General features: G+C 43.8%; 1 protein-coding gene across 3 annotated transcripts in view; it reads right to left on the reverse strand.

The window, feature by feature from the left end:
- The window catches only part of PPM1H (protein phosphatase, Mg2+/Mn2+ dependent 1H), a 223,040-nt gene that overhangs the window by 23,878 nt on the left and 174,002 nt on the right, over window positions 1-25,160 (reverse strand). For all 3 annotated transcript variants that reach the window (XM_014595899.3, XM_019493020.2, XM_019493011.2), the window contains exons 7-8: window positions 8,714-8,777; window positions 6,745-6,852 (exon numbers count right to left, since the gene is read on the reverse strand). In XM_014595899.3, coding sequence (XP_014451385.1) covers window positions 6,745-6,852; window positions 8,714-8,777 — 172 coding nt within the window. The remainder of the gene's footprint in view (window positions 1-6,744; window positions 6,853-8,713; window positions 8,778-25,160) is intronic.

The following is a 25,160-nucleotide window of genomic DNA, read 5'->3' on the forward strand; positions in this document are numbered from 1 at the left end:
CAGCTGAAAGGGATCTTGGAGTCATAGTTGACTCCAAAATGAACATGAGCCAGCAGTGTAATGAAGCCATCAATAAAGCCAATCACACCTTACTGTGCATTAACAGATGCATGAGCAACAGATCGAGGGAGGTGACGCTCCCCCTCTATGCGGCATTGGTCAGGCCGCAGTTGGAGTACTGTGTCCAGTTTTGGGCGCCGTGCTTCAAGAGGGATGCGGAGACTCTGGAGAGGGTCCGGAAAAGGGACACTCATATGATTAGTGGCCTCTGTGCAAAACCCTATGCGGAGAGGTTAAGGGACCTGGATCTCTTCAGCCTTCACAAGAGATGTCTGAGGGGAGACCTTGTAGCAGCCTGTAAGTTTATCAAGGGAGGACAACAGAGAATTGGAGATGCTCTATTTACCAGGGCACCCTTAGGAGTAACTAGGAATAACAGATACAAACTAGTGGAGAATAGATTCAGGTTAGATATTAGGAAGAAATTTTTCACAGTAAGGGTGGCCAGAATCTTGGAGGTCTTCAAGAGGAGGCTAGATAGGCGCCTGGCTAGGGTAGTCTGACCTCGGTCCTGTTTCCTGCCTTGGGGGTCGGACACAATGATCCTTCGGGGTCCCTTCCAAGTCTACAATCTATGAATCTATGAACATAGCTGAGTGGTTGGCAAGGCCATCACACAGCCTGAACAAAAGCCATTTCCACAATCCAGACTCTTGTGGCTCATGCTGCCATTCACACTGCACACAAAGCCTGTCTAGGTGGTTGTTTCCTCAACCTACATCACTTTTTCAACCATGTTTCTCCTTTACCTAGCAGCTCCCTAGAAGTTTGATGACTCTTTCTCATGCTCTTGCATGGAGTTCCCATCAACCCTACTGCTGCCCTCAACTGTCCCAATTTCTTCTTCCCCAATAATTTCACAAGCTGTGTATATTCTCTTGCCAGTCATCTGCCCTCTTCTACAACTACCCTTATTAAGAGCATCCATGAGAATCCCAGTCTTCTCTCAATGCCTCAGGCAAACCACTTGGTCCCCTCCAAAATACGTCACACATCACCTTGCTTCCTTTCACTCCCTAGGAGCTCCCAGCTTCCTCCCTGCACTTAGGCAATCAATCAACCATTCTTCTACAATACCCATCTATTAAGTCCATCAATTGGACTTTACCTGATGGTCTCTCTTTCCTGACCTGTGCTGTAACTTTAAATCTAAAAGTAAAGCCAGCAAACAATTTGCACGAATGTTCATCGGGGTGGGTGAAACAAACTGAATAACACCAAGACTGAAGCTCTTAGGTATCTGTTGAGATTTAGCAGCAGCAGCTCTGTGCTAAATCTGAAGTACACCTCCTCTCTGGCTAGGGGTTTTGCAGCCTGTTATACAATAGAACTCATTAAAGAGTAGTTTCTTCTAGTACTGGTGCTCCCTGTGGACTCAGTGTGCCAAGAAATACTCTGGATCCAGGATAAAAAAGGACAGTTTTGTGTTTACATTATAATAGGATCTACTCACTTACAAAAGCCCATAGTCATCTGTGAAAGAACCGCAGCAGAACTGTGAAGTGCTCAAACTTGCCAACATGAACCCCTCTGGCTTAACAACAGTTCACAGCAAACTGACCAGCTGCTGCAGCCACCCGAGAGGTTCCTGGAGAAGCCTGCCCCAATAAAAACCATACCACATAGCCAACAGGGGCAATACTCTACATTCAGCTCCATGAACTATAGACCAGCACAGCTACTTCAATAAATTAAATCCTTTCTTAATTGTATTGTTCCTTTTTTTTTTTTTTTTTTTTTTTTTTTTAATGTGTAATAGTATCCAAAGCAGTTTCACTGGTAAACAAGGAAATCTCCTTCAATACCCTCCTCCAAGTAATTTATATGTAAATAATAAAAAGAGGTCCAACACTGTTCCCCGCAGCACTCACCAATTAATCTCCTTTTAGCTTTTTACTGCTACCCTTTGTTTCCTGCCCTTTAGCCAATTTCCAGTATACTCTGCCAACTTTCCATTTATTTCATGGCTCTGTCTCTTTCATATTAACCTGTGATGCAGAACATTTTCTCAAAAGCTTTCTGCAAATTCCAAGCACTCTGTAAGACCATCTACTGCATTTTTCTTTTATTCCCTGGCAGTTCAAAGCTTTAAAAGAATCCCAAGTTGGTGAGGTGTAACCTTCGTATTCTGAAACCACCTTGACTTTCTTTAATCAAATTGTGCTTCTCTAAGTATGTGGCCTATTTGTTCCTTTAAATGCCATAGTTCCTAACGCTCTCTCTTAAACACTGATTTGAATCTAAGATGTCCTGCAGTTTTGTTCTGCATATCTATGAAGTCTTCAGGAAGATCTTCACATAGGCTTTATGAGAATATGGTTGCCTTCTCTATTTCTTGGATACTTAGTCTGATGGGTGGCCAGCTGTCTTAATTATAAACAAAAGCCAAATTTTGCTATCAAATGTGTGCCTCTACCATTGAATAGCTAAGTAGCCACTACCTAGTTCTTCAGAGGATGGTGCACATACATATGCAAATATGCACACACCACCACCCATACCTACAGCAAACAGTGAATAAAGCCAATGAGGGGAAAAGAAAAATAGTCTTTCCGCACTGCAGATGACCAGCAGAAGCCCTAAACCAGGGGTTTTCAACCTTTTTTAACAAGTGTACCCCTTCTGCCTCAATGTTTCAGTTCATGTACCCCTTTATATTTTTTCTCATTTTTAAAGGGGGGGGGAGAGGGGGCAGATCAAGGCCCCCATGGTGAGGGAGGGAGAAGGGCTGTGGTAGGGGCAGGGGCAGGTGCTGCACAGCTGGGATGGAGTGCAGGACAGACCCGCGAGAGTGGTTCTTCGAGGGGGCGCAGCTCACACCACTGCATGCATCCCGGCAGAGGTCCAGGGGGAATGTGCCCCCCCAGATCTGTGCATGGGGTGGAGGCAGCTGCCGCTGCAGGCTGGACTCTGCACCCCACTCCACTGCTCCAAGAGCCGCGCAACACCACATGCCTGCCACCACCAGGAAGGCAGGGGACAGATGCAGACACATGGACAACCACAGATGCAGATGCAGACACCCTCCCTCCCATTAGGTAAGAGGGAGAGGGAAGGGGCTGAGGGGGCCAGATCAAGAATGGTAAGGGGGGTGGGAAGTGCATCTCTGTGCCCACTCCCACGGCCAGGGGGGCAAGGGCAGTGGCACCCCTCTAAGAGCCACACATGTGCCGCCCAGCCAGCCAGCCCGGGGGGGGGGGGGGGGTGCGGCTTGCACATGGTGGCCACAGCTGTCACCACCACCCACCGCCCCACGTTGCCACTGCTGCACCCATGCCGCTTTCCTACGGTCCGTTTCACGTGTGGCTCTGCAGGCTGCTGACTGGCCTTGCACCTGGCCAATTGTGAGCCGCCTGTGCAACAGGTCATAGAAAAGTGGCGCGAGCACGAGGTGGTAATGACTGCGGCAGCCACCGTGTGCAAAGCCCTGCCCCCCACCCCCCACCAGCTGGGCGGTGCCTGTGTGGCCTGCAGAGGGGCACCACTGCCCTCACCCCCCAGCTCTGCTCCTGGGAGTGAGCACAGAGAGCAAGCTGAGATGAAGGGTGGGGAGGCACTGCAGTGTGCTGTGTGGGGCTGGCAGCACCCAGTGCGCCCCTCCCCTGGGCAAAAAGCAAACTATGGGACTGCTCCAGGGGAGACACTGTCACTGCACCCTGGGGAACACTGTGTCCCCACCTGCCTGCCTGCGTGTACCCCCTATGGCCTAAGTACCCCTAGGGGGTAAACATACCCCCAGTTGATAACCCCTGCCCTAAACTACTGGATTACCAGATACCTCTTCCATAAAGAGGACCCTAACATGGGGACAGCAAATATTTGAATCCACATATCATGTTCTGTTTATTGATCCAATCAATTTCTTCTTCCCTAAAACAGAGTTCCATTTTGGAGTTATTCAGGTGCTTTGACCCCACTACTTTGTTCAGAAGAGTACCTTTAATATAGGAATTAAAAATCTACAGATGAAATGCTATGTAAAAGGACAAGTATTATTACTGCTATATCCGCCTAATTTATTTCCAAATGATAAGTCGCAGTTTACAGAACAAGATGTTGCTTTAGAACAGGTTTTATGTGAGGGCATATCTACACAAATGCAAGGCTTACCCTGAGGTCATCCCTAACCAGCCTGCTTTGAGCTTGTCTCTATTTACAGGCAATAGAGAAACAAAGTGGCATCAGAAGGCAGGAAGACAGGAACAGGAAACTTGGGGGGGGGGGGGGGGGTTAATGAGAACAGCTCTAGGACAGCTACTCTAATTAAAATGCCACAGCATCACGTGTATTCAGCATCCTGCATTTCAAAATGGCTGCAGACGCTTTAACTAAAGCTTATTCAGAGAGTTTTAGTTAAAGCACCCCAGTACCATTTTGAAATGTGGGACGCTGAACACGCGTGACCCTGCAGCATGCTAGAGCTCCAGCAGACTTGTTCTAATTAGAACTCATTGGAGCACGTGTATGGGCACCCTGTGAAACTACCACAGGAAGATCCCTGCACTTGTGGGCAGTACTGTGTGGTCACACTCCAAACACACTGCAGAAAGAGGTGAGGCACGTGGGGAAGGGTGATAGGGTTGACCTCATACAACGTACATGGGTGACAAACCTTCAGTACTACTAGGGGTTAAGGAGAGGGGTTTATAGTACAGATGCTGGGTGGTTATGAACTTGAGCACAGCTTAGTCAGAATTTTGGGGGGCCATGTGTTTTTCATAGACTGACTTACATTTTTATTCTGTTTCCTCCTACCAATTCTATTTCTCCTGGATGTAGTTATAAAGCAACTATGGACACAAGGCCATTTTTTCTTTTAATTTCATAATGCATTTAGAGATTGTGAAATATGGATAGAGTATGACTTGTGTGCATCCCATGCTGGAATTCAAACCTAAATCAGAGCAAAGCCTACAGGATGCAGTGTATATACACATAGCACATAGAACAAATGCTACTGCAGTGATTGGCAAGGTCGATTCTGCTGAGACACTCTACTACAACTACAGCAAGAGCACAGACAGCAAGAGCCAGGTCTCAGAGTGCCAGAAAAAAAAGAGATAGAATTGCATCATTATACTGGCACTGAACAAATCCATCACAGCAATGAGGGCAGAAGTGCTGATTGCCTGGCTTAGGATAGCAGAGCTTGATCCAAAGTGAGAAATAGTTTATTCTGAGAGAGGGAGAGAGAGGGAAATAATATGGAGAAGAGGGAATGATGAAGGGGACTCATTTATTTATTTATTTATTTTCATTTCAAGTGTACAGAATCACTTTGTAGGTGTCTTTAAACATCAGGTGACTTGTATGTCCAATGAACGTATCTGTTTGCTTTTTTAGCAGCAGCAACACTTTCAGCATATTTGCTCTCACTCTCAGGCTATCATTATTAGGGCATTTTCATCATTAAAGTGAGCAACTATCAAAAACAGATTGTTGAATCTTGGCAATTGTTGAGAGTTTACTGGCAGCCACTGGAGGGGAGAGAAATCTCAGAGTCTGGTCCCTGGTAATTTAGGCTTGTATCTGTCCTCAGTAGGCTCTTCTCTCAGTTCTTGTTGGCTCACTGCTTCTGCTTTCTATTTTAAACTAAATGTTTATGACCTATTCCTTATATGTGAATAATATAGGAAGGCTTATACAAAGAGGTGAGTTTTATATCATGCTCTGAAGGCAGATGCACTCCGAACTCCTCCAAGATCAACCTGAACACAACCAAAGCACGTCAGGATCTATACTGGGTGCAAAAAGGAAAGGTGCAGTTCCCTACACCTGGGTAACTTCTCCCAGGATGGGTAAAACTTAACTGATGGAAATTACACCATCTTGCGTATCATATATTCCCTCCTCTCCAGGGCAGCTGCTTGCTCAAGGCAAACAATCTTGTTCTGCTATGCAGTGACAAGATGCAGCAGTAGCAACCTATACTGGGATAGAAGGTAAGAAGGTATCAGGGCCATGATAGAGATATGTAGAACCCACCACTAGGTGAAACAGGTCACGTCCACATGGGATGCTTTACTGCAGAGCTGACTAATTAGCTCTGCAGTAAAGCATCACCATCTACAAGTGTGGAGCCATAAGGCCACATTTAATTCCGCTGTAAGATACTACTGCGTGACAAGTACTATCCTATAGTGGCGTAATTATGTGCAGCAAAACAGTGATGGATCTGGCTGTGACACGAAAGCACAGCAGTGCAGGAGCTGCCTGCTGGCTAGCCCCGCACTATAGCACCCTCATGCCCCAATCAGCCCCCCCCGCAGCACATTGAGCCAGGTCAGAGCATTGCCAGGCTGGCAGGCTGACCCCCCCGGAACCCTCTGCCAGCAGGGGCTGCTCTGCTCCAGCTCAACATGTTGTGGTCCCGGGAGCATGTACAAACACTGCACCTTGGAGCAATAAACTCCACCACGAACTGTGCTGGAGTGTACTGCTACATCCTAATTGTACGTATAGACACATACACAGAATGGGAACGTTAATTACATTATTATTTACTGTACAATATTACCCCTGTTGTTTCTTCCTCTTCTTCTTGGGATGCAAATTTCATGTGGTAAGGCCAACCACTTCAGATAACGCCAAGAGTGGAAGAACATTTGGGATGCACAAACTGCACTTAGTTGAATTTATTTTCTCTCTCCCATAAATCATATATCAAGGACAAGGATGCTTTACCTCAGGAGTTGAAGACAGAAAGGGCTTGATGTAGATACTGGAGTCGTGCACCTTTAGGTCATGGTCTCCAAGTCCTCTAGTTACCCCAATAGTTGCCATAACTCGAGCCTGGAAATGACAGAAATGCATTAATATAAAAATGCTCTCAATATACAACATTGGCAGTGAGAAGAAAGTGACCCTCCTACACAACAGTTAGGAGCTTGAAAGAATTATCTTCCTTCCTTCCTTCCTTTTCACGTTCTTCTTCCCAAGACTGGGAAATTAACTGGAACAACACAGTGACTTTCCATCTTTTGAGTCTCCTAACTTCCCCATTTGCCTGTTTATTCTGTGTTATGTATTGGCTAAACCTTAGATTGTGTTCTCTCTAGGGGCCTAATAGGTCTCCAAAGTGCTCAAATTCTGCTAGCAAGCTAAATAATATTAAATTGTATCAGACATCAAGAAGTTTAGTCAATAATCACTCCATTACCTGAATATATAAATAGCTATTTCTTAGAGTGATGTTATTTCCTATCCCACTGACTGCCTGGAAAGAAGGGGACAGCGAGAGGAAGGTTTTAAAAACAAAGACAAGTTATCAAAGTGAATATGTCTTAATAGTGCATCTGCTCCTGCTTCTCAAGGAAACAACATACTTCTTTACTCTGGAGTGTTGTCACATGTGCCCTTTGGCAAGCCAAGAACCAAAAGGACAAATTCAAGTTACAGACACAACAACGCCAAAGGATGTTCTTGAGAACAACAAAGGTTTTGGAGATGAATCTTACCAAAACTTCCTCTCTCCCACCCTGACCAGAGAATCAGTATAAGAGATGATCTTCAGTGGCCTCTCTCCCCCTCCCTGCTTTGCTAGATTGTTTTCCACCAGGACATCAACCACTCCCCCAAGAAATTTCCTTTCCCAACTACCCACCTGTTATACCTCTAAGCTCCCCCAGCTAGGGGAGGTCTTGGGGCTGCCTTATTCTCCTGATGCCAGCTAACCACCCTGCTGACTCAAAATAGCATTGCATAGTAAAACACTAAATCCACAAACAAAGAGAAAATAAATGAAAAAGAGACATGCAAAATGCTGCATAAAACAAAAAAGAAGAAAAATCCAAATTCACCCTCCAGATAAGCTGGTCTGAGATAAGCTGGTCTGAACTGCTCTTAAACAGAGCAGTTCTGTAGATTGCATATTTTTGTATTCAAATAAGAACCCAAAGAGTGGGGAAGTGCTGTTTAGAAACACAGCAAGCATACCAATGTCAGCAAACAGACCTCCATGCCCTTCTATTGATCCTATTGCTGTGTCTAGCTAAGCTTGCTGGAATCAGCACTAATAATCTTGCTATTCATAATCATGCAACTGGAGACACTGACACTCAGAAAGCATTACCATTTTTCTTTTACACAAGCATTTTTGCAGAAAGATTGCATGTTGTGTTCTTGTGACAGCAGTCTAAGTTGATACCCTTCGGGAAGTATCACACTAACCATGTACCCTCTTCCCTTCCTTAAGTTAGGATTTCAGTGCACTGCAAAATGGTTTAAACACCCTCCCACATGCTATTTATTTGGAAAACACAATGCATTTTGTCTTTGCCCAGCTGATCCACTTTTTACAACTAAACCCAGAAAAACTCCATGTATAATCAGTCTTTTGACTGAGAGGCTCTGGCCTAATTATTTACGACAGTACAAAATAATCTTCTTACAAAGCTGGGTGTAAGAAAACAAAATCAAATTGAGCAGCAAATGACTAAGTTTATTATAAAACTGCTTTTTAATATACTGCACTGCCCCTGCAACACTGACAGCAGAGACTGATTTGTGACAGACGCAATATTCTTTCAAGCTGTCAAAACGATAAAATAAAGAGATACTGAGTGGAAAACACTGAACTGCCACAGGCTAAACTGAGTGGTAAACAGCATTGCGTTCTTTATCCCTTCAGTTCGAAGAAAGCACACATGCCCACCTTCTTGCCTTCTCCATATATAAGAGGAAACTTCAAGTCATCTTCCTCAATGGTCTTGTATGCCCTGTGGGGGGGGATAAACAACATTTTTTTAAAGCTTGCACTCAATTAGTGACCCAATGCCCTGACACAAAACAGCCGTGTTTCTTTTTATTATTATTTTTCCCAGAGACTCCATCTTTGCATCAAGCTGTCAATTTGCTTTTTTCCCCATGGAGACATTTGTCCCTACAGAATTGTGCTATTTGACCGAAAGAAAAGCGAATGTAAAAAACAAAGTATTTACCAAGCCAATCTTATTTCTATTAAGAGAGTAAATTGGAACAACATCCTAATTAGGCACATGTACTGGCATAGCTGATATATTATTGGTCATGGCATTAACCATATAATAAATACAGCACCATACAAAGCAATGATTGGATTCAAATTATTACTCTGAAACTGAGAAAGAGCAGAGTTTGTAGAGGGCTGATGTGTGAAGCAGCTCTTGGATCCTGTTCTCACCTTCACAAGCTGTTTATACCAAAGCAAGGTTTGCATTGTGAAGAGTTTCAGAAGGATATTTAGTGCTCACTTGATCTTGGCTGTAACACTGAAGATTGCCAGAAATTGTGTTTCACAACAGCTCTGAAATTGCTGAGAGAGAAGGTGGGCTTAGGCCCTGCTTGTGTTTTCGCATGTCTGCATATGCTACCTTTTACACACCTGAATTTTGACACTGATGGGGTAAAAAGGTAACACAAAGCTTTAGATTAAGAATAATTTTGCACTGCACAACTTGCATGCAGGACAGGGTGATAGGGCACTACCAGGGTTTGGGCATATAGTCCCCCAAAAGACAGTAAGTTGCACCTCCCCCTTCTGTTTTTACACATACAAACATCTGTCCCTTCTCCAGTTTGCTGTTTCCTCCCCTCCCCAATGACCCTTTGGGTAATATGACAGTCATCACCTGAGAGAACAAATCAGGATTCATCACTGAACTGGAATGGACAAGTGTGAGAAGGGAATGCACAGCAGTGCACCCTCTTGTCAGGTTCAGCCAGAGCCTCAACACCTGATGTTCAGCTCGGGAGCTGGACTGGCTGTTTGAACGCATGGGAATCAAATTCAATTAGGTTTAAACAACATTAAGGTTGTGACACAAACCAGCAGAAACCAGGAAATTAAAAATTAAGGCTGCAATCCTATATTGAAACCCAGCTGTAATTCAACTCCCCCTGCCTCACTGAAATATTGCATAGAACTGGGATCAGTGCAGTCTTGCATTGCATACTTTATGTGCTGCATTACCTGGGCACAACGTGGTAAGTCATGATTAAGAGGCAGCCATACAGGCATGAAATTTAAGCCTTATCTTGACATTTCTTTGCATTGCCAGATAGAGTCAAAAATCAGAATTTATAATTGGCTTTTGTTTCATAGGCAGAGAGTAAAAATATTTTATTTTAAAAAACCCAAACAGTTGTCTATTAGTTATCTTGTACACTGAAATGCAGCTCCCAAAGCAGATTAAGTCTACTGTACAATAAAAGCCTCCATATTCTGGGAAGGTGATGGCGAGTAGCTTCTATAATTGCAGGATGCATTTTTACTACAGACAAAGAAAAAAGCCCATATGGTTTGCAACTGGGAGTTGCAACTTAGGTAGCTAGCAAAACTGAATCTTTATTATGCTTTGAGCAAAAGTTAATATATACTTGAAGAATGATTTCTTGGAATGATTGCCTTCTGCCTTCTACCTTCTCGAGGACAAAATAACTGTCCATTAAAAAAATTAGTCTATTTGCATCTCAAATAATCAAAAAATGAGATTTCTTTTATGACACATATCAAATCATCTTAGCACATCAAGCCTAACAGAAAGAAATGCTAGTTGCTTGATGGCTGTAATAAAGTCTGTTGTGCAGAACACAGACTCAAGAAGAAACACTAGCAGCATCACTGGGAGTCACTGGCCACAGAAAGGATCTCTCAAAAAAAAAAAGCATAAAGGACCAAGGCTGCCACTCTACAAAGATATGACTGGCGGACTTCCTCTTGGGAGTAGGGTTACCACACTGGAATACATCAACAGAAGGGGCTTGAAGAGGAGGTATAGGGAAGCACAAAAGGGAAAACTTATATGAAATTATAGTGGAAACATGCTATGAAGGGCTCCTCAATGGATACTGTAGAGACAACTTACAAGTGGCATCTTCTTGTGGGGGGATCAGAAGCAGATCCAGATCTATGGGGGAAAAATGGACCCTGAACATGGAGCAGCATGTAGCTCCCCAAGAAAGGATGCAGGATGCGAGTCATAAGTGTCCTTCTTGCTGCCTCCCTCGTTCTCATCAAAAAGATTCTGCCTCCTTCACCAATTCACCTTTCCTGGGTGCTATGCTGAAGGTAAATGTCACCACCCTCAACTGGACCTATGAAGCAGGGAGCCCTAATGAAACATCCCCAACCATGGGGAGGTTGAGGCAGTTGTACTCTGATCCTAGGCAAAAAAGGACTTAATTTGATTCCATATTATGTGGTTCTAAATGACGCTAGAAAATCCTAACCTAGTTTTTATGCCTCCAGGGACAGCCCAAGAGACACCATTAGTACTTAAAGAAGAAAACTAATCAACTTTGTTTAAATATTTTTCAAAAATGTTCCCTCACACCCCAAAACAGCCAGCAGGACTGGCACAATGTTTTATGGGGTCTCTGATGACAGAAGAGGCCAAGTTGGAAATGGTGAAGCAAACTTGCTTCATTCAAAGATCAGGAATGGAAAATGGCAGCTTTGCGACCCTGAGGGGAGCAACTAGGAGTTTGAGACCCACAAGGCTCAAGTTATTTGTTCTGCAGCTTCTCGAAATGTGGGCATCAAGACTCATCTCATCAAGACTCATCTCAAGCGTATTTTTGTTGATGCTGTTGATGCATAAAGTGGTTAGAATTTCAACCTTCACAGTAGAAATGGCACTCATATATTGAGAAGCAACATGAGACTCTCTTGACAAGTACCTAAGCCCTACACCACTAACCAAACATAATTAATAATATATGAGTATTTGGTTTCCTGCAGGAGAATGGTAAAGGACAGTTATTCAGCTAGCAACTCAACAATTCCATTGGGGAAAAGGAAGGAAGCTGTGAAGTTCCTACTGTGCAAAACCTCCTGTACTTTGTGCATATGTACATTTCACCCAAGCTACAACCTTCTGGACTATTTCACTTGACTTCACATAATAAAATTGCATTTATGCCTACCTGTGTTGTTTATAGAGATTGTGCTATATATACAGATCCTATATTGTGATAGGCATAAACACATACATGCCCAGAAGTGAAAGAACCTCTTGGTTTATAAAAGCTGCTAGCATAATCCCTCTTCAAGACAAGCAGGCAATTCAACTTAGCCCCCCTGATAACAAAACAATATGCAGAGTTTGGTTACAGCCCTTCGGTTTCTGCGTTATTTTCTGATCAGTGCTCCAGAAAGACTCAATGGCCACCAGAGCATGACAAAAGAGACAGTAAAAGTGAAACTGTAATATTTCTTACTGCTCTGAGCCTCTTTAAAGCCTGCCGATGCCCCCATCACATTAAAATGTTTTCAAAAAGGAAAAGCAAAAAGGGAGGGGAGAATGGTGGTATGCATGCAGATGGGGCTAGCTGCCTTTTATTTTACTTGATTTCTTGGGGGGTTTTTTTTATATGATTGCAAAAGACTGTGGCAATCCAAAACAACTCAGTAAAGGCTCAACATATGTACCACCCACAGTTACATTTGGATTCAGTATCAACATTTTGAAAAACGGGGCCAACCTGTATCAGGAGCCAAAAGCAGCGCCAGAACTAAAAGGAACCAGGACCTAGATGATGTTACTCACATGCTAACTGGAATCTGTTTTAAGCATACTGCAAAAATCAGCAAGAAATTGTTCAATATCATGAACTCAGTAGTCTATGGACCAAATTTCCTCTGTACTGATAAGGATGCTGCAAAGCAAGGTTTAAATCTAGAAGTTTCTTTTCAGACATATGCATCTATTTCATGCATAAAGTCCAAGATTAAAAAAAACAAACAGGAGCCTGCAGCTCAGACACTACGTCCACAATGAAAAGCCCTGATTTTCAAAATTGCTGAGGTCAGGAGCTCCTGCTAAGGTAAATGAGGGGCTTGGGGTGCTGAATTCTGAACAATGGTTACCGTATTTACTTGATTCTAAAGATGACGTTTTCTTCCCCATTTAACATGGGGGGGGGGAGGGAACCCCTCATCTCAGAATCAAGTATGAGGGCAATGGGGGGGAAGGGAGCAGGGGCGGGGGCTAGTATGGTTTGGGCTTCAGACCCTATCCAGGGTTAGGGCTGTAGCTTTAGCTGCTGCCTGTTATCCCTGTACTCTCACATCTCCCATCCCCTGCCCCCCGCTGCTGCCTCTGCACCCTGCCCTCTCCCCCTGCAGCTTCTTTCCCCTCTTGCTGCTATGGGGGCTGGGTGAGGGCTGTGCTCCATGTGCCAGGATAGAATGGGGACAGATCCTGCCAGCATGGAGCAATGGTACGGGGGTGTGGAGCAGAGGCCGGGTAGGGGAGTGGGGAAGGGAAAGAGGACCCCAAAGGTAGTGGGGGAGCAGAGGCTGTGGGGGAAGAGTGTGGGGGAAGCAGAAGATGAGAGGGGAAGGGGTAGAAAGGGGAGCAAAGGTGGAGGGCAAAGGGGGGACCTGAGGCTGCAGGGGGATAAGCAGGGGGCAGGCTGCTTGACCCTCCCCCCCACATACTGCCAGCCCCCCTGCAGCAGTCTGGAGGGATGAGCTAAAGATGACCTTCCAATAATTAGACTCTATATGTGTGAAATTATAACAAATTTATAAATATTCCATTTATAGAATCTAATTATAAGGTGAGTCATCTTAAATTCAGTGTCATCTTGGATTCAAGTAAATATGGTAGATGGCTAAATATGGATGCAAGAGCCCAAAGCCCAGAATGTTTGTTAGTTTTCTAAAATTTTCTTCTACATATGTTTTAAAATCTGCATTACACAAACTTGTCAAAGCAAGACGCTCAACATTAAAAGTGTTTCCATTACAGCAAAGGTGATTTAAAGGATTTACTGCCCATGAAAGGTGGTGCATTCACATGCTTGTGCACAAATAAGAGACAGTGATCATGACAGTTCTCCAGCCTCAAAGGATCAGCATAGAAGACATGACAGTACACACTTTATACTAGTCCCATTCTTTACTTTTCTATGTTGCCCCTTGTAAAACTGCTGAAGTGAATTGTAAGTTTCTTCACTGAAAAGTCAAATACAAATCTGAGGAAATCAACTGAAGGATGGCATAGGCTGTGTTGTCCAGGGGCAAGAATTTGAAACAACTTCATAAGCTGCTTGCGTTGAGCATAAAGAATGAACAACAGCTTCAGAAATGTGTTGTTTTGCAATAAAACCGGGAATAGAGGGCATCCCTTCAAGACAGGCTTGAGGATAAAAGTTGTTCTTAGTACTACTCTGCTACTTTTTAGTTGCTGCTATTCCCAGTTCATATCAATGGAAAGTTGGGTTTTAATCTTAGAGTAACACAAAACTGACTAGAAATGATCCTTTTTTCACCTGTTGAGAGGTAGGAGGTAAACAATAGGTTGGAACTAATCTTTTGACTAAAAGGAGCTAAAGTCACTAATTTTAAGAATTGACTAGCTATTTTTATTACTACTGTGGAACCAGAATGAACAGCTGCTTATTACCAAGCCTTCAAAGGGGTGAAGAGAGAGTCTAATGCAGCTAAGAGACAAAACCTCCAAATAAAAAAAAAAGTCAACAACAGATTCAGCAAAGTGTTTAAGTATGTGCTTAAAATTACGGGCAGGCTTAGGTACTATAATCGTATCACTGTCCTAGCTTGATCTGTAAATATGGGATACTAGTGTCTGACTTTAAGCACCCTTTTAGAACTTAGCTACAATCTCAGATCATCTCAGTTTCCTCAACCTTGGCTTACTGATCAGGAGATGAGGCTAAATGAATGTGGACAAATACGATGAAAGCCTAACATGGAAGGTGCTAAAGAGACGCAGAAAGAACTTTAAGAAGCATGCACAGTGTGGTGAAGCTTGGGGGAAGGGAAGATGGCAACAAACAATCCAAAGTAAAGAAAAGATTTTTCTATAAAAATATCTGCGATGGTTAAGAGACACTATACTGGGTTCTCCATAAAAAGAGGGGTCCATCACACAAAACATGCTGAACTTCTAGAGCAGTAATTCTCAACCAGGGCACCACGAGATCTTGTGAAGGGTGTCACGAAATGCGAGGAGATAAGCAGGTGTGAGAACCTAAGTACGGGCTCAGGCTCCTCCCTGCCGCTACTGCCTGGCCCCTCTGCAAGGAACTAAACACTAATATATATATATTTGCTTTTTTCAAATAGGGTGCTGCTCAATTCACAGAAGTTATGGAGGGTGCCTCCAAACTAAAAAAGTTGAGAACCACTCTTTAGGGTCTATATCAAACAGCAAAATTGCCCTTCCATTAATAATTTCCATAAATGGCAATTTATGAATTCCCCCCCTGCAAAAAAAACTCAAAACCATCCCAAATAGAGATGAGGCTGCCCCTTCTCCATTTCTCATGGAACTAAAATCCCACAATATTTCATTTTGGAAACACTGAAAACCTGTGTTTCTGCAATGAAATGCTTTGAACAGATGTTGACTGAAACAGACCACATTCTTCTCAGTTTCACTAGTGCCCACCACTGACTAGCAGCAGTGAAACCAACTTGTTACATCCAAAAATTTCTAACCGGCTCTACTTCAGGTTTAGTTTTGTCCTTTTTGATGCAGCCACAGCTGTTACTTTTCTGTTTTGTTTTTGTTTTATCCTGCCCCAAAGACACTGGCTTAGTTTCTATGGCATGTGTACACTTGGGGAAAGCAGAGCTATTCATCACTGTCAGGAGATGTGCTGTACACAGCAGGTCAGTTTTCATCCCCTACCGTTCCTGCAGCTTGAACAGCAAATCTTGAAAAGATGCAGAACATGCACATTGCAAACAACTATTTATCATTACAGGGCTGTGCTGTGTAATGATACCCAAGGCACAATCCAATGAGCTGCCTTGGTCGTGCACATGAAAGAGCTACTGTCCCGCCCCTCTTCCAGATATCTTGCTTTGCTGGATTTTTCCCCCATTTACTCAGTTTGTTATTAGCTGTGGAGAATATGGTTTCTGCTGAAAAAAAACAAACATCCTATCCTTTCTTCTCTAGAAAGACCTAATGCTGCCAAGGTGGCCCATAAACATTAAATTATGAAAATGTAAGTCACTGGGAGGAAATTAATACCAGGCATAACTGAGGAAAGGCTGCTTTCTTGTGAAGTAATTATGAAATTAAAATTTGATCTCTCCCTGGCGAGTCTACAAAGGATATGGCTGACATCTAAGGCACAATGATACAGGCAGGATTTTAACTGAGGAAGCACAAAAGATTTCACTAGACAAAAAAGCCCCATTAAATAATAATAAAAAGATGACTCTTTGTAAAGTATGTGAATTTGGCTAAAAGGTATAATCAAGCAGGTGAAGGCACAGGGTTTGCAAGACTCCCAATTACTTTTTTACAAGTTGGAGTCAAGCTGTTAGGAAATGCAGCTTATCTGAATAAGACTAATAATACTAAGCTAATTAGACCCATAGGCAATGGCCAACAGATAAATTCAGGCCTACAAGAGGGGACACTGCCACTTTAAATACTGCCTTGGGATCCGTGGAAAAGCTAATAAGGAGTGTCAGTTGGGGCTGTTTTATTAGGTGGTTCTCTAGAGGATATAGCCTGAGGTTTCTGTAACAGGGCTTCTGTGCTTGATTCAATAAATCAATTTATATTAAACGGGGGTGCAGTGCTGGCGTCTGCTTCATAAAGCATTCTGTGACATTTCTCAATCTGCTTATCCACTTCTCTGTCAGGCTACCTGAATGTGCTGTCAAAGGACACTGAACAGAGCAATAAAGAATAAGGTAGTGGCCATACTGACAATATTTGTTCAAATCATTTTGCATGTTACCAAGCAAAACACGTACCTTGGCTCTTTAGGAGGTATTCTGGGTTCCCTTTAACTGACTAACAAAACCCTATTTTTGTGCGAAGGAGTCTGAACCAGACTCTAGAATGGGCTGCACAACAAAAGCCAGAAGTCGTCCATCCCAAATAAAATAAAATGAACTTGAAATGAAGGGGGTTTTAAATCAGATGCTTTCAGAAGCTGAAAGACCTCCCCTATTTGAAAGGAAAGAGAGAGTACAAAATGTGTTGGCAACCTTCCAGGAGGTGGACAAAACTGACTCTAGAATAAACTGTTTTTTGTTTAGCATTAGCCACAAGACACCAGACTTGTTTGGGTTTGCAATAAACCTCACAGAGATGACTCCCAAAAATATGCCAACCATTGGGTGGTTAATTATATACAACCACCATCTCACCAGAGCGAACAGATTTGGTAGTAGCTGCACCATTAAGAACAGCATGCTTAGATTGTGCCTACTACTCCTAAATTTGGGGTATTCCTAGCTTTTAGCCCCTTGCAGATAGGTGGAATTAGAGCTGGTCATCAGTCATCATTTTTTTTTTTTTTTTTTGTGAATAAAATGCAATTCTGTCTGAATTCTGGAAGCTTCTTCCCACAGTATCTATATTCTGCCTCTGTGAGAGACAGGATAGGGGGCTAGATGAACCTATCACGTATCCCAGAAAAACAACATTTCTTAAATTGTTTGGTCAAAGGCAAAACAGTCTGAATCAATAGATGAGTGCTGACTGGGGTTTGCTGGGAAGGATTTGGGGTTCAGCACTCCTGGTTGTTTCTGACAGAACGCTGAAAAGCTCAGGTTTGGATCAGAAAACAGACATTTTGACAATTCCATCTTCCTAACAATGTTTGAGATGTTTGGTTTTTCTTCCAGCGCAGAACAAAAATGATTGCAAAATCTCACAAGCTGCCATGACGTGGAATTGTTGTCCTCTGGCTGAAAGCACCACCTGAAGGATTCCTGCGACACGGCTGGAAGAAGGACTGCCCTTGTCACAGGAGGGCATTTAAGAATCAGACAACAGTGAAGCACACTGCAGAAAGATGGCTGCAAGAGTCAAGGTTATTAGTCACAGAAAAGTCTTTTGCAATATGTGTCCACTAAGAAAACCAGAAAATGTTAACAGTGGATTTCACTCACTGTCCCTAAAGAAATAGTTAAAAGCCACATCTTGCTTTAAAAAAGAGAGAGAGAGAAAGACGGAAGGCATCAGCTTTACAATTGCTGAAAATGAACACAGAGCTGAATATTTTAATCTAAATACCCCCAATACACTAGTGCATCTATTGATCTTGCATTTTAATGCATTCCTACCTCAGTTTAGCCACTCCCCTTCAATATTGCCAGCTGCAAAACTATACATCTACAGAGTGAATAAATACCCTATATTCTGCTTTCTCATTAGACAGATGTGCAGAACGCGGCAAAACATTAGACACAGCCTCTACATGATAAAGTTTAACCTAAAACCTCAACTTAGTAACACAGATGTCTGCCAGCAAATTACAACTTGAGACAGCTCAGAGGCTTGTTCAGCAGGAGACAGAGCTCTTAAGATACAGTGCCAGTTACAGTACGTATTCCACAATGGTTGATCAACACAATGTGTGTGAAGGGGGAGGGCTAGCAGCTTACATAAAGCTACCACCTCAACTACAGTTGAATTTCTGGCACAAAATCTGAACACACTGGGCACAGAAGAGAATTAGAAATGGGGGATTTGGGGGGGGGGAGGGGAGGGAAAGGCAGGGGGTTGAGAAAGGTTGGTCTCGAAGCAATTAGAGGCAGCCTTAGACTAGTGATACAATGTGCATCGCTGGATCAATGATTGTCCTAATGCTATGGGGAAGCTTGGCAGCTCTGCTACCACTGTGGGTTGCTGAGGCAAAGCCATGTGGAAACTTCACAGGAAAAAAAAAAAAAAAAGGCCAACTGCATGATGACAGTCCCAGAGACAATAACCTTTTGTAATCCAAACAAGCTGGTCAAGCCAATGCATTGTTGAGTCTCTGAAAAACTCCAGAGCACAGAAGGCAAAAAATAATCCTAGCACTTCTAATAGAAAAGACAGAAAATGGCCTAAATTTAAAATAATGTTCCTTTCCAAAGAAAACACTGAAGCTGTGTTAAACACCACCAGGCTTTGAGAGTTTTCTCTTTGCATTCAGTAACTAAGCATGCGAGTGACCTTTTTTTCCTAAAACCACCCACATGCTTCTACTCATATGTACACGTATCAACATACAGGAAGTTTGCTGACCAAAAATCATTTTAATCAATTCCCCTTGGTTTTCAATTTTGGCACTAAGCAATGAAGTTTTGGCAGTGAGTTAGTGTACTCTTGCTGGTACAGCCTAGGGAGTAGGCTAAGCTACAGTATGTCATCTAGAAAAGTACATACAGTGAAGGAGAAGATTTGATATAGTCTCTATAACAGCTACCCTAATTTGGGTCACTGATCCCAAATTTTCTCCAATTCAAGGAGAGAAGGGAGAAAATGGAACTGAGAATCCTGAGGAGAAAAACCCTGCGTCTTAGTGACTGCTGTGTTATACCATCATGAATTGGAAAAAGACCTCAAGGGCTATCTAAACTCATCCCCCAGCACAGATGACATATCACCTGGACAAGGAAGAAGAGATTGACATCATATATCTGGACTTTAAAAAAGCCTTTGATCTGGCGTCCCATGATCTCCTCGTGGAAAAATTGGCTAACTGTAGCCTCAACTATGCCACAGCCCGATGGCTGGGAAACTGGCTCTGAGGTTGGACCCAGAGAGTAGAAGTCAATGGTAGCGAATCATTATGGCGCTCCATGACCAGTAGCATTCTCCAAGGCTCTGTCCTTGGACCAGTTCTCTTTAACATCTTTATCAATGTTGTGGACATTGGTGTCAGAAGCGCACTGGCCAAGCTCACCAATGACACTAAACTTTGGGGCATAGCGTGCACAACTGAGGATAGATTAGTGATCTAGGCTAACTTGGATAAGCTTAGTAAGTGGGCGGATATAAACCTGATGACATTCAATACCAAAAAATGCAAGGTACTCCACCTCGGGGGGGGGGGACCCCACAGCACGCTTATAGGCTTAACAGTGCTACACTCACTAGCACCACTGCTGAAAGCAACTTGGGGGTTATGACTGACCACAAAATTAACATGAGCCACCAATGCAATGTCACAGCTGGCAAAGCAAACAAAACTCTGGCTTGCATCCATAGATGCTTCTCAAGTAAACCTCAGGATGTCATCCTCCCTCTGTACTCTGCCTTGGTGAGGCCACAGCTGGAGTACTACATCCAATTCTGGGCTCCACAATTTAAGAAGGATGCTGAGAAGCTTGAGAGTCCAGAGGAGAGAGACGTGCATGATCAGAGGGCAAGAGAATAGGCTTTCTGATGAGAGGCTGAGAGCCATGGGACTCTTCAGCCTGGAAAAGTGCAGGCTCAGGGGTGACCTGGTGGCTGCCTATAAGTACATAAGGGGTGTGCATCAGGATCTGGGGGAACACCTGTTCACCAGAGCGCTCAAAGGATAACAAGGACCAATGGCCATAAACTCCTCCATGACCATTTTAGGCTGGACATAAGGAAAAACTTTTTTTTATTGTCAAAGCCCCCAAGGCCTGGAATAGATTCCCTCCAGAAGTGGTGCAAACACCTACTCTGGACTCATTCAAGAAACGTTTGGATGCTTCTCTTGCTGGGATCCTTTGACCCTAGCTGACTTCCAGCCCACAGGGGGCTGGACTTAAGATTCATAGATTATAGAGTCAGAAGGGACCCAATGGATCATCGTGTCCGACCCCCAGCCCCTGGCAGGAAAGAGGACCGAGGTCAGATGACCCCAGCCAGGTGATTGTCAAGCCTCTTCCTGAAGACCTCCAAGTTAGGTGACAGCACCACCTCTCCTGGAAGCCCATTCCAGACTCTGGCCACCCTTATTGTAAAAAATTTCTTCCCAATGTCTAACCTAAATCTACTCTCCACTAGTTTGCATCCATTATTCCTAGTTACTCCCTGGGGTGCTCTGGTAAACAGTGCATCCCCAATTCCCTGCTGTCCTCCCCTGATAAATTTACAGGCGGTCACAAGGTCACCCCTCAGCCATCTTTTGTATAGGCTGAAAAGATCCAGATCTCTCAACCTCTCCTTGTAGGGTCTTTCATGGAGACCACTAATCATGCGGGTGGCCCTCCTCTCCACCCTTTCCAGATCCTCCGTGTCCCTCTTGAAGCGCGGCGCCCAAAACTGGACAGAGTACGCCAACTGTGACCTGACTAGTGCTGCATAGAGGGGGAGCATCACCTCCTTCGGTCTGTTAGTCATGCATCACACCTTGTCGTGTATTAGCAGATGATCTTCAAGGTGCCTTCCAGCCCTAATGTCTATGAAATCTATGAAATCTAGGTCTATGCAGCGTGCATTACTATTAAAAATCTGCTGGAAATCTCTCTGATATTTTAACCATATTTTTAGCCACTAAAAAGATTTGAAGTATTGAAGTCCCACTGCATACTAAACAGAAAGCCTTTGCCTAGGAGATTGTTATTATCCCAGTACATATTGGAAAGGGAAAGCAAGTACATTTAAAACTGAAATAGCATTTCTTGTCTCCGTTGACCCTGACTAGGTAAACTTCACAAGAACACAGAAGTGCTTTCTTTGTTTCACAGTCCTCAGCCCTGAGGTCAAGGAACAAAAAATAATGCTGACATGCCAGCTCCTAAGATCAACTAAGCAGCTGGCTACCAGCATCTAGCTTCCCAAGTAATGACAACTAGACACATTTTGCTCACATAAAAATCACAGTAAAGGTAGGGAGAGGTTAGCATCTTCATCCACATGTATTTCTGCGACTCTTGCCCTTCTGTGGTTCACCTCAGTTCATACAGGTATATTTGGGGTTGAATTTTAAGTTAGTGAATTTTAAACCATGACTAACAGGATTGCAGTCTGTAGTGTAAACGTTAACCGTCATTTGTTCCAGGACACATACACAGGTAGCTAGTCATGTTTCAACAAACATCTTTTGTTAGACTACATTAGTATATTGGTTAATATATGCTAAAATGGAAGGAAAATTTTGAGTGTGAACATAGCTTTAGACAAATAAAACATAAAAAAATTATGATGTAAGAATTCACAGAGTGCAAGTACAATGTTAACAGGAACGTACTGGATCAGACTTCAAGGCCAGTATCCTATTTCTAACAGTGACCAGAGAAAGATGCAGAAAACCTGTTAATCCCTTGTAATTAGAAACTGTCTTAAGCCTAGAAGCATGATAAAATTTCTCTTTTTTCAAAGTTTCTTAGCATTTATAATTCTGGATATACTTGTTACCAATATGATTGCTGAATAACTGTTTGAGGTTGCTCAGTTTCTGGCCTTAGCAACATCATGTGACAACGAGTTTCACAGTGCCATCGCATGTGGTTTGAAAAAGCATTTCCTTTCATTGGGCTTTAATTTCACTGAAGGTCAATTTGTTCCTCTGTTTCCCCATCTACCTTCTCTATAGCATTTTTATTGAACATATTTTTATCATGTTCCCTTTTCTTCGACTCCTTCCTATCCTCTTTAAGGTAGAAATGTGGCTTTCCCCAATGTCTCTCTGTGACCTTTTCTAGATCTCTGACCGTTCTTTATATCTACATCCCTGAACCCCAGTAATTTTGCAATATCCCTTTCTAGAGACATAGGGTGACTACTATGCAACTACAAACCGTTCCAGTGTGCATGAAAAATAGCAAATATGGCAAGCAACCAGCTTGGCTTACGGGAGAACTCTTTGGTGAGTTTAAACACAAAAAAGGAAGTTTAAGATGTAAAAGCTTGGACAGATGACTAGAAAGGAGCACAGGAATATTGCTTGGGCATGCAGGGATGAAATCAGGAAGGCCAAAGAGTAACTGGAGTTGCAGCTAGCAAAGAATGTGAAGGATAAAAAGAAAGGTTTTCTACAAGTATGTTAGCAACAAGAGGAAGGTCAGAGAAAGCATGGGTTCCTTACTGAATTGGATAGGCAACTTAAGTGACAGATGAGGGGAAAGGCTGAAGTACTCAATGACTTTTTACTTTGGTCAGCTTCCAGACCACTGTACTGGGCAGCAGTTTCAGGAGAAGGTGAGCAGACCTCAGTGGTGAAAGAACAGGTTAGGGATTATATGGAAAAGGACACATACAAGTCCATGGGGCTGGATGCAATGCAACCGAGGGTCCTGAGGGACTTGGCTGATGTGATTGCAGAGCTGCTGGCCATTACCTTAGAAAACTCATGCAATCAGGGTAGGTCCTGGATGACTGGAAAAGGGCAAATATAGTGCCCATTTTTTAAAAAGGGAAGAAGGATCCAGGGAACTACAAACCAGTCAGCCTCACCTCAGTCCCCAGAAAACCATGGACCAGGTCCTCAAGTAATCCATTTTTAAGCACTTGGAGCAGAAGAAAGTGATCAGGAATAGCCAGCATGGATTTACCAAGGACAAGTCACACCTGACCAACCTGATTACTTTTTATGATGAGATGACTGACTCTTTGGATGCAGGGAAAGCAGTGGGCATGGTATACCTTGACTTTAGCAAGGTAGACTTGATCATTGGGCTCAGCAGGGTAGTAGTCAATGGCTCCTGTCATGACCCAATGATTGCGCGTGCGCTTCGGCACTGCAGAATTATTTCCCGCCACATGGAGCTTTCTTTGCACGGTGCAATTCTCAGCTGCAGAGAGAAAACCCCGGTGCAAAGGAGTTCCCGCCACCCGTATGTAAATTTGTTTCCCACTATTGGCTGTTTCTAAATTATTCCCACGTGGTGGCTAGAGACTGGCTTGCTAGTCGTATAAGAGGTTTGAGCAGTTTCCGCCCAAGTTGTAGAGGACTCCACAACCATCTCGTGGGGACTCTGAGCACGCGGTAGAGTAATAGAAACTTTGTGTGCGTCTCAGAGGAGTTCGGCGGCCTGATCAACCACCAACCTCTTCCCGTCTCGTTCGTTAAATTCTTAAGACGTATCTACGGTTTTGCGCGCTCGTCAAGGGTATCCAGAGCTCTGACATGTTTGTTTTTGCAGAGCCTAGCAAACTCAGTGCGTGTGTCTTCGGTGGAGCCTAGCAAACTCCACTTGTGTTTGTCTGTAACTGCAACTCAAGAAAGTTTTTCCTGCCTGCACCGCGACCACCTACAGTGTAAGTAAAACAATCTTTAATTAACCGCTACGAGTCCGTGCCTAAATCTAGTCCGTCGTGCAAAAGTACCCGCCCTACCGTTGCGGGCTCCCGGCCACAGCTCGCCGCACGCCCCCGAAAGCCTCGGACCGCTCCCAGCCCGCACAGCTCCATGTCTAGTTGGCAACTAGTATCAAGTGGACTGCCCCAGGGGTCAGTCCTGGGGCTAGTTTTGTTCAATATCTTCATTAACCATCTGGAAGATGGGATGGAGTTCACTCTCAGCAAGTTCTCAGGTGACACCAAGTTGGGGGGAGTAGTAGATTCCCCAGAGGGTAGGACTAGGATTCAGTGACCTACACAAATTGGAAGATTGGGCCAAAAGAAATCATATGAGGTTCAACAAGGACAAGTGCAAAGTTCTGTACTTAGGACAGAACAATCCTAAGGACCAGCATAGGATGGAGGCTGATTAGTTGGGCAGCAGCTCTGCAGAAAAGGACCTCGGGGTTACAGTGGACAATAAGCTACATACAAGTCAACAGTATGCCCTTGTTGCCAAAAAGACTAACAGCATACTGGGCTGCATTAGTAGGAGTGCTGCAAGCAGATCAAGGCAAGTAATAATTCCCCTCTGTTCTGCACTTAGTGAGGCCACATCTGGAGTACTGTGTCCAATTTTAGGCCCTCCCCTACAGAAAGGATGTGGACAAGGTGGAGAGAGTCCAGAGGATGGCAATAAAAATGGTGAAGGGGTTGGCGCATGACTTAAGAGGACAGGCTGAGGGAACCAGTCTTATTAATCTAGAGATGAAAAGACTGAGGGAGGATTTGATAGCAGCCTTTAACTACCTGAAGGGTGGTTCCAAGGAGGATAGAGCTGGTCTCAAGTTGCAGCAAGGGAAGTTTATGTTGGATATCAGGAAATACTGTCCCACTAGGAGAGTGGTGAAGCACTGGAACAGGTTATCTAGAGGTGGTAGAATTTCCATCCTTGGAGGTTTTTAAGGCCTGGCTCAACAAAGCCCTATCTGGAATGAAGCCAGAAGCTGAAGCCAGACTCCCGCTCGCTGGGGCAGGAGTTGTTCAGCTGAAACTTTCTCCCTGCCTGGAGTGGTGCATCAGGAGCAGAAGGAGGAGCTGCTGCTAGACGTGAAAACAGCTGATCAGCACCTGGGCAGCTACAGCCGCACTGGG

Source organism: Alligator mississippiensis, chromosome 4 (assembly GCF_030867095.1).
Source record: "Alligator mississippiensis isolate rAllMis1 chromosome 4, rAllMis1, whole genome shotgun sequence".
Lineage (NCBI taxonomy): Eukaryota > Metazoa > Chordata > Crocodylia > Alligatoridae > Alligator > Alligator mississippiensis.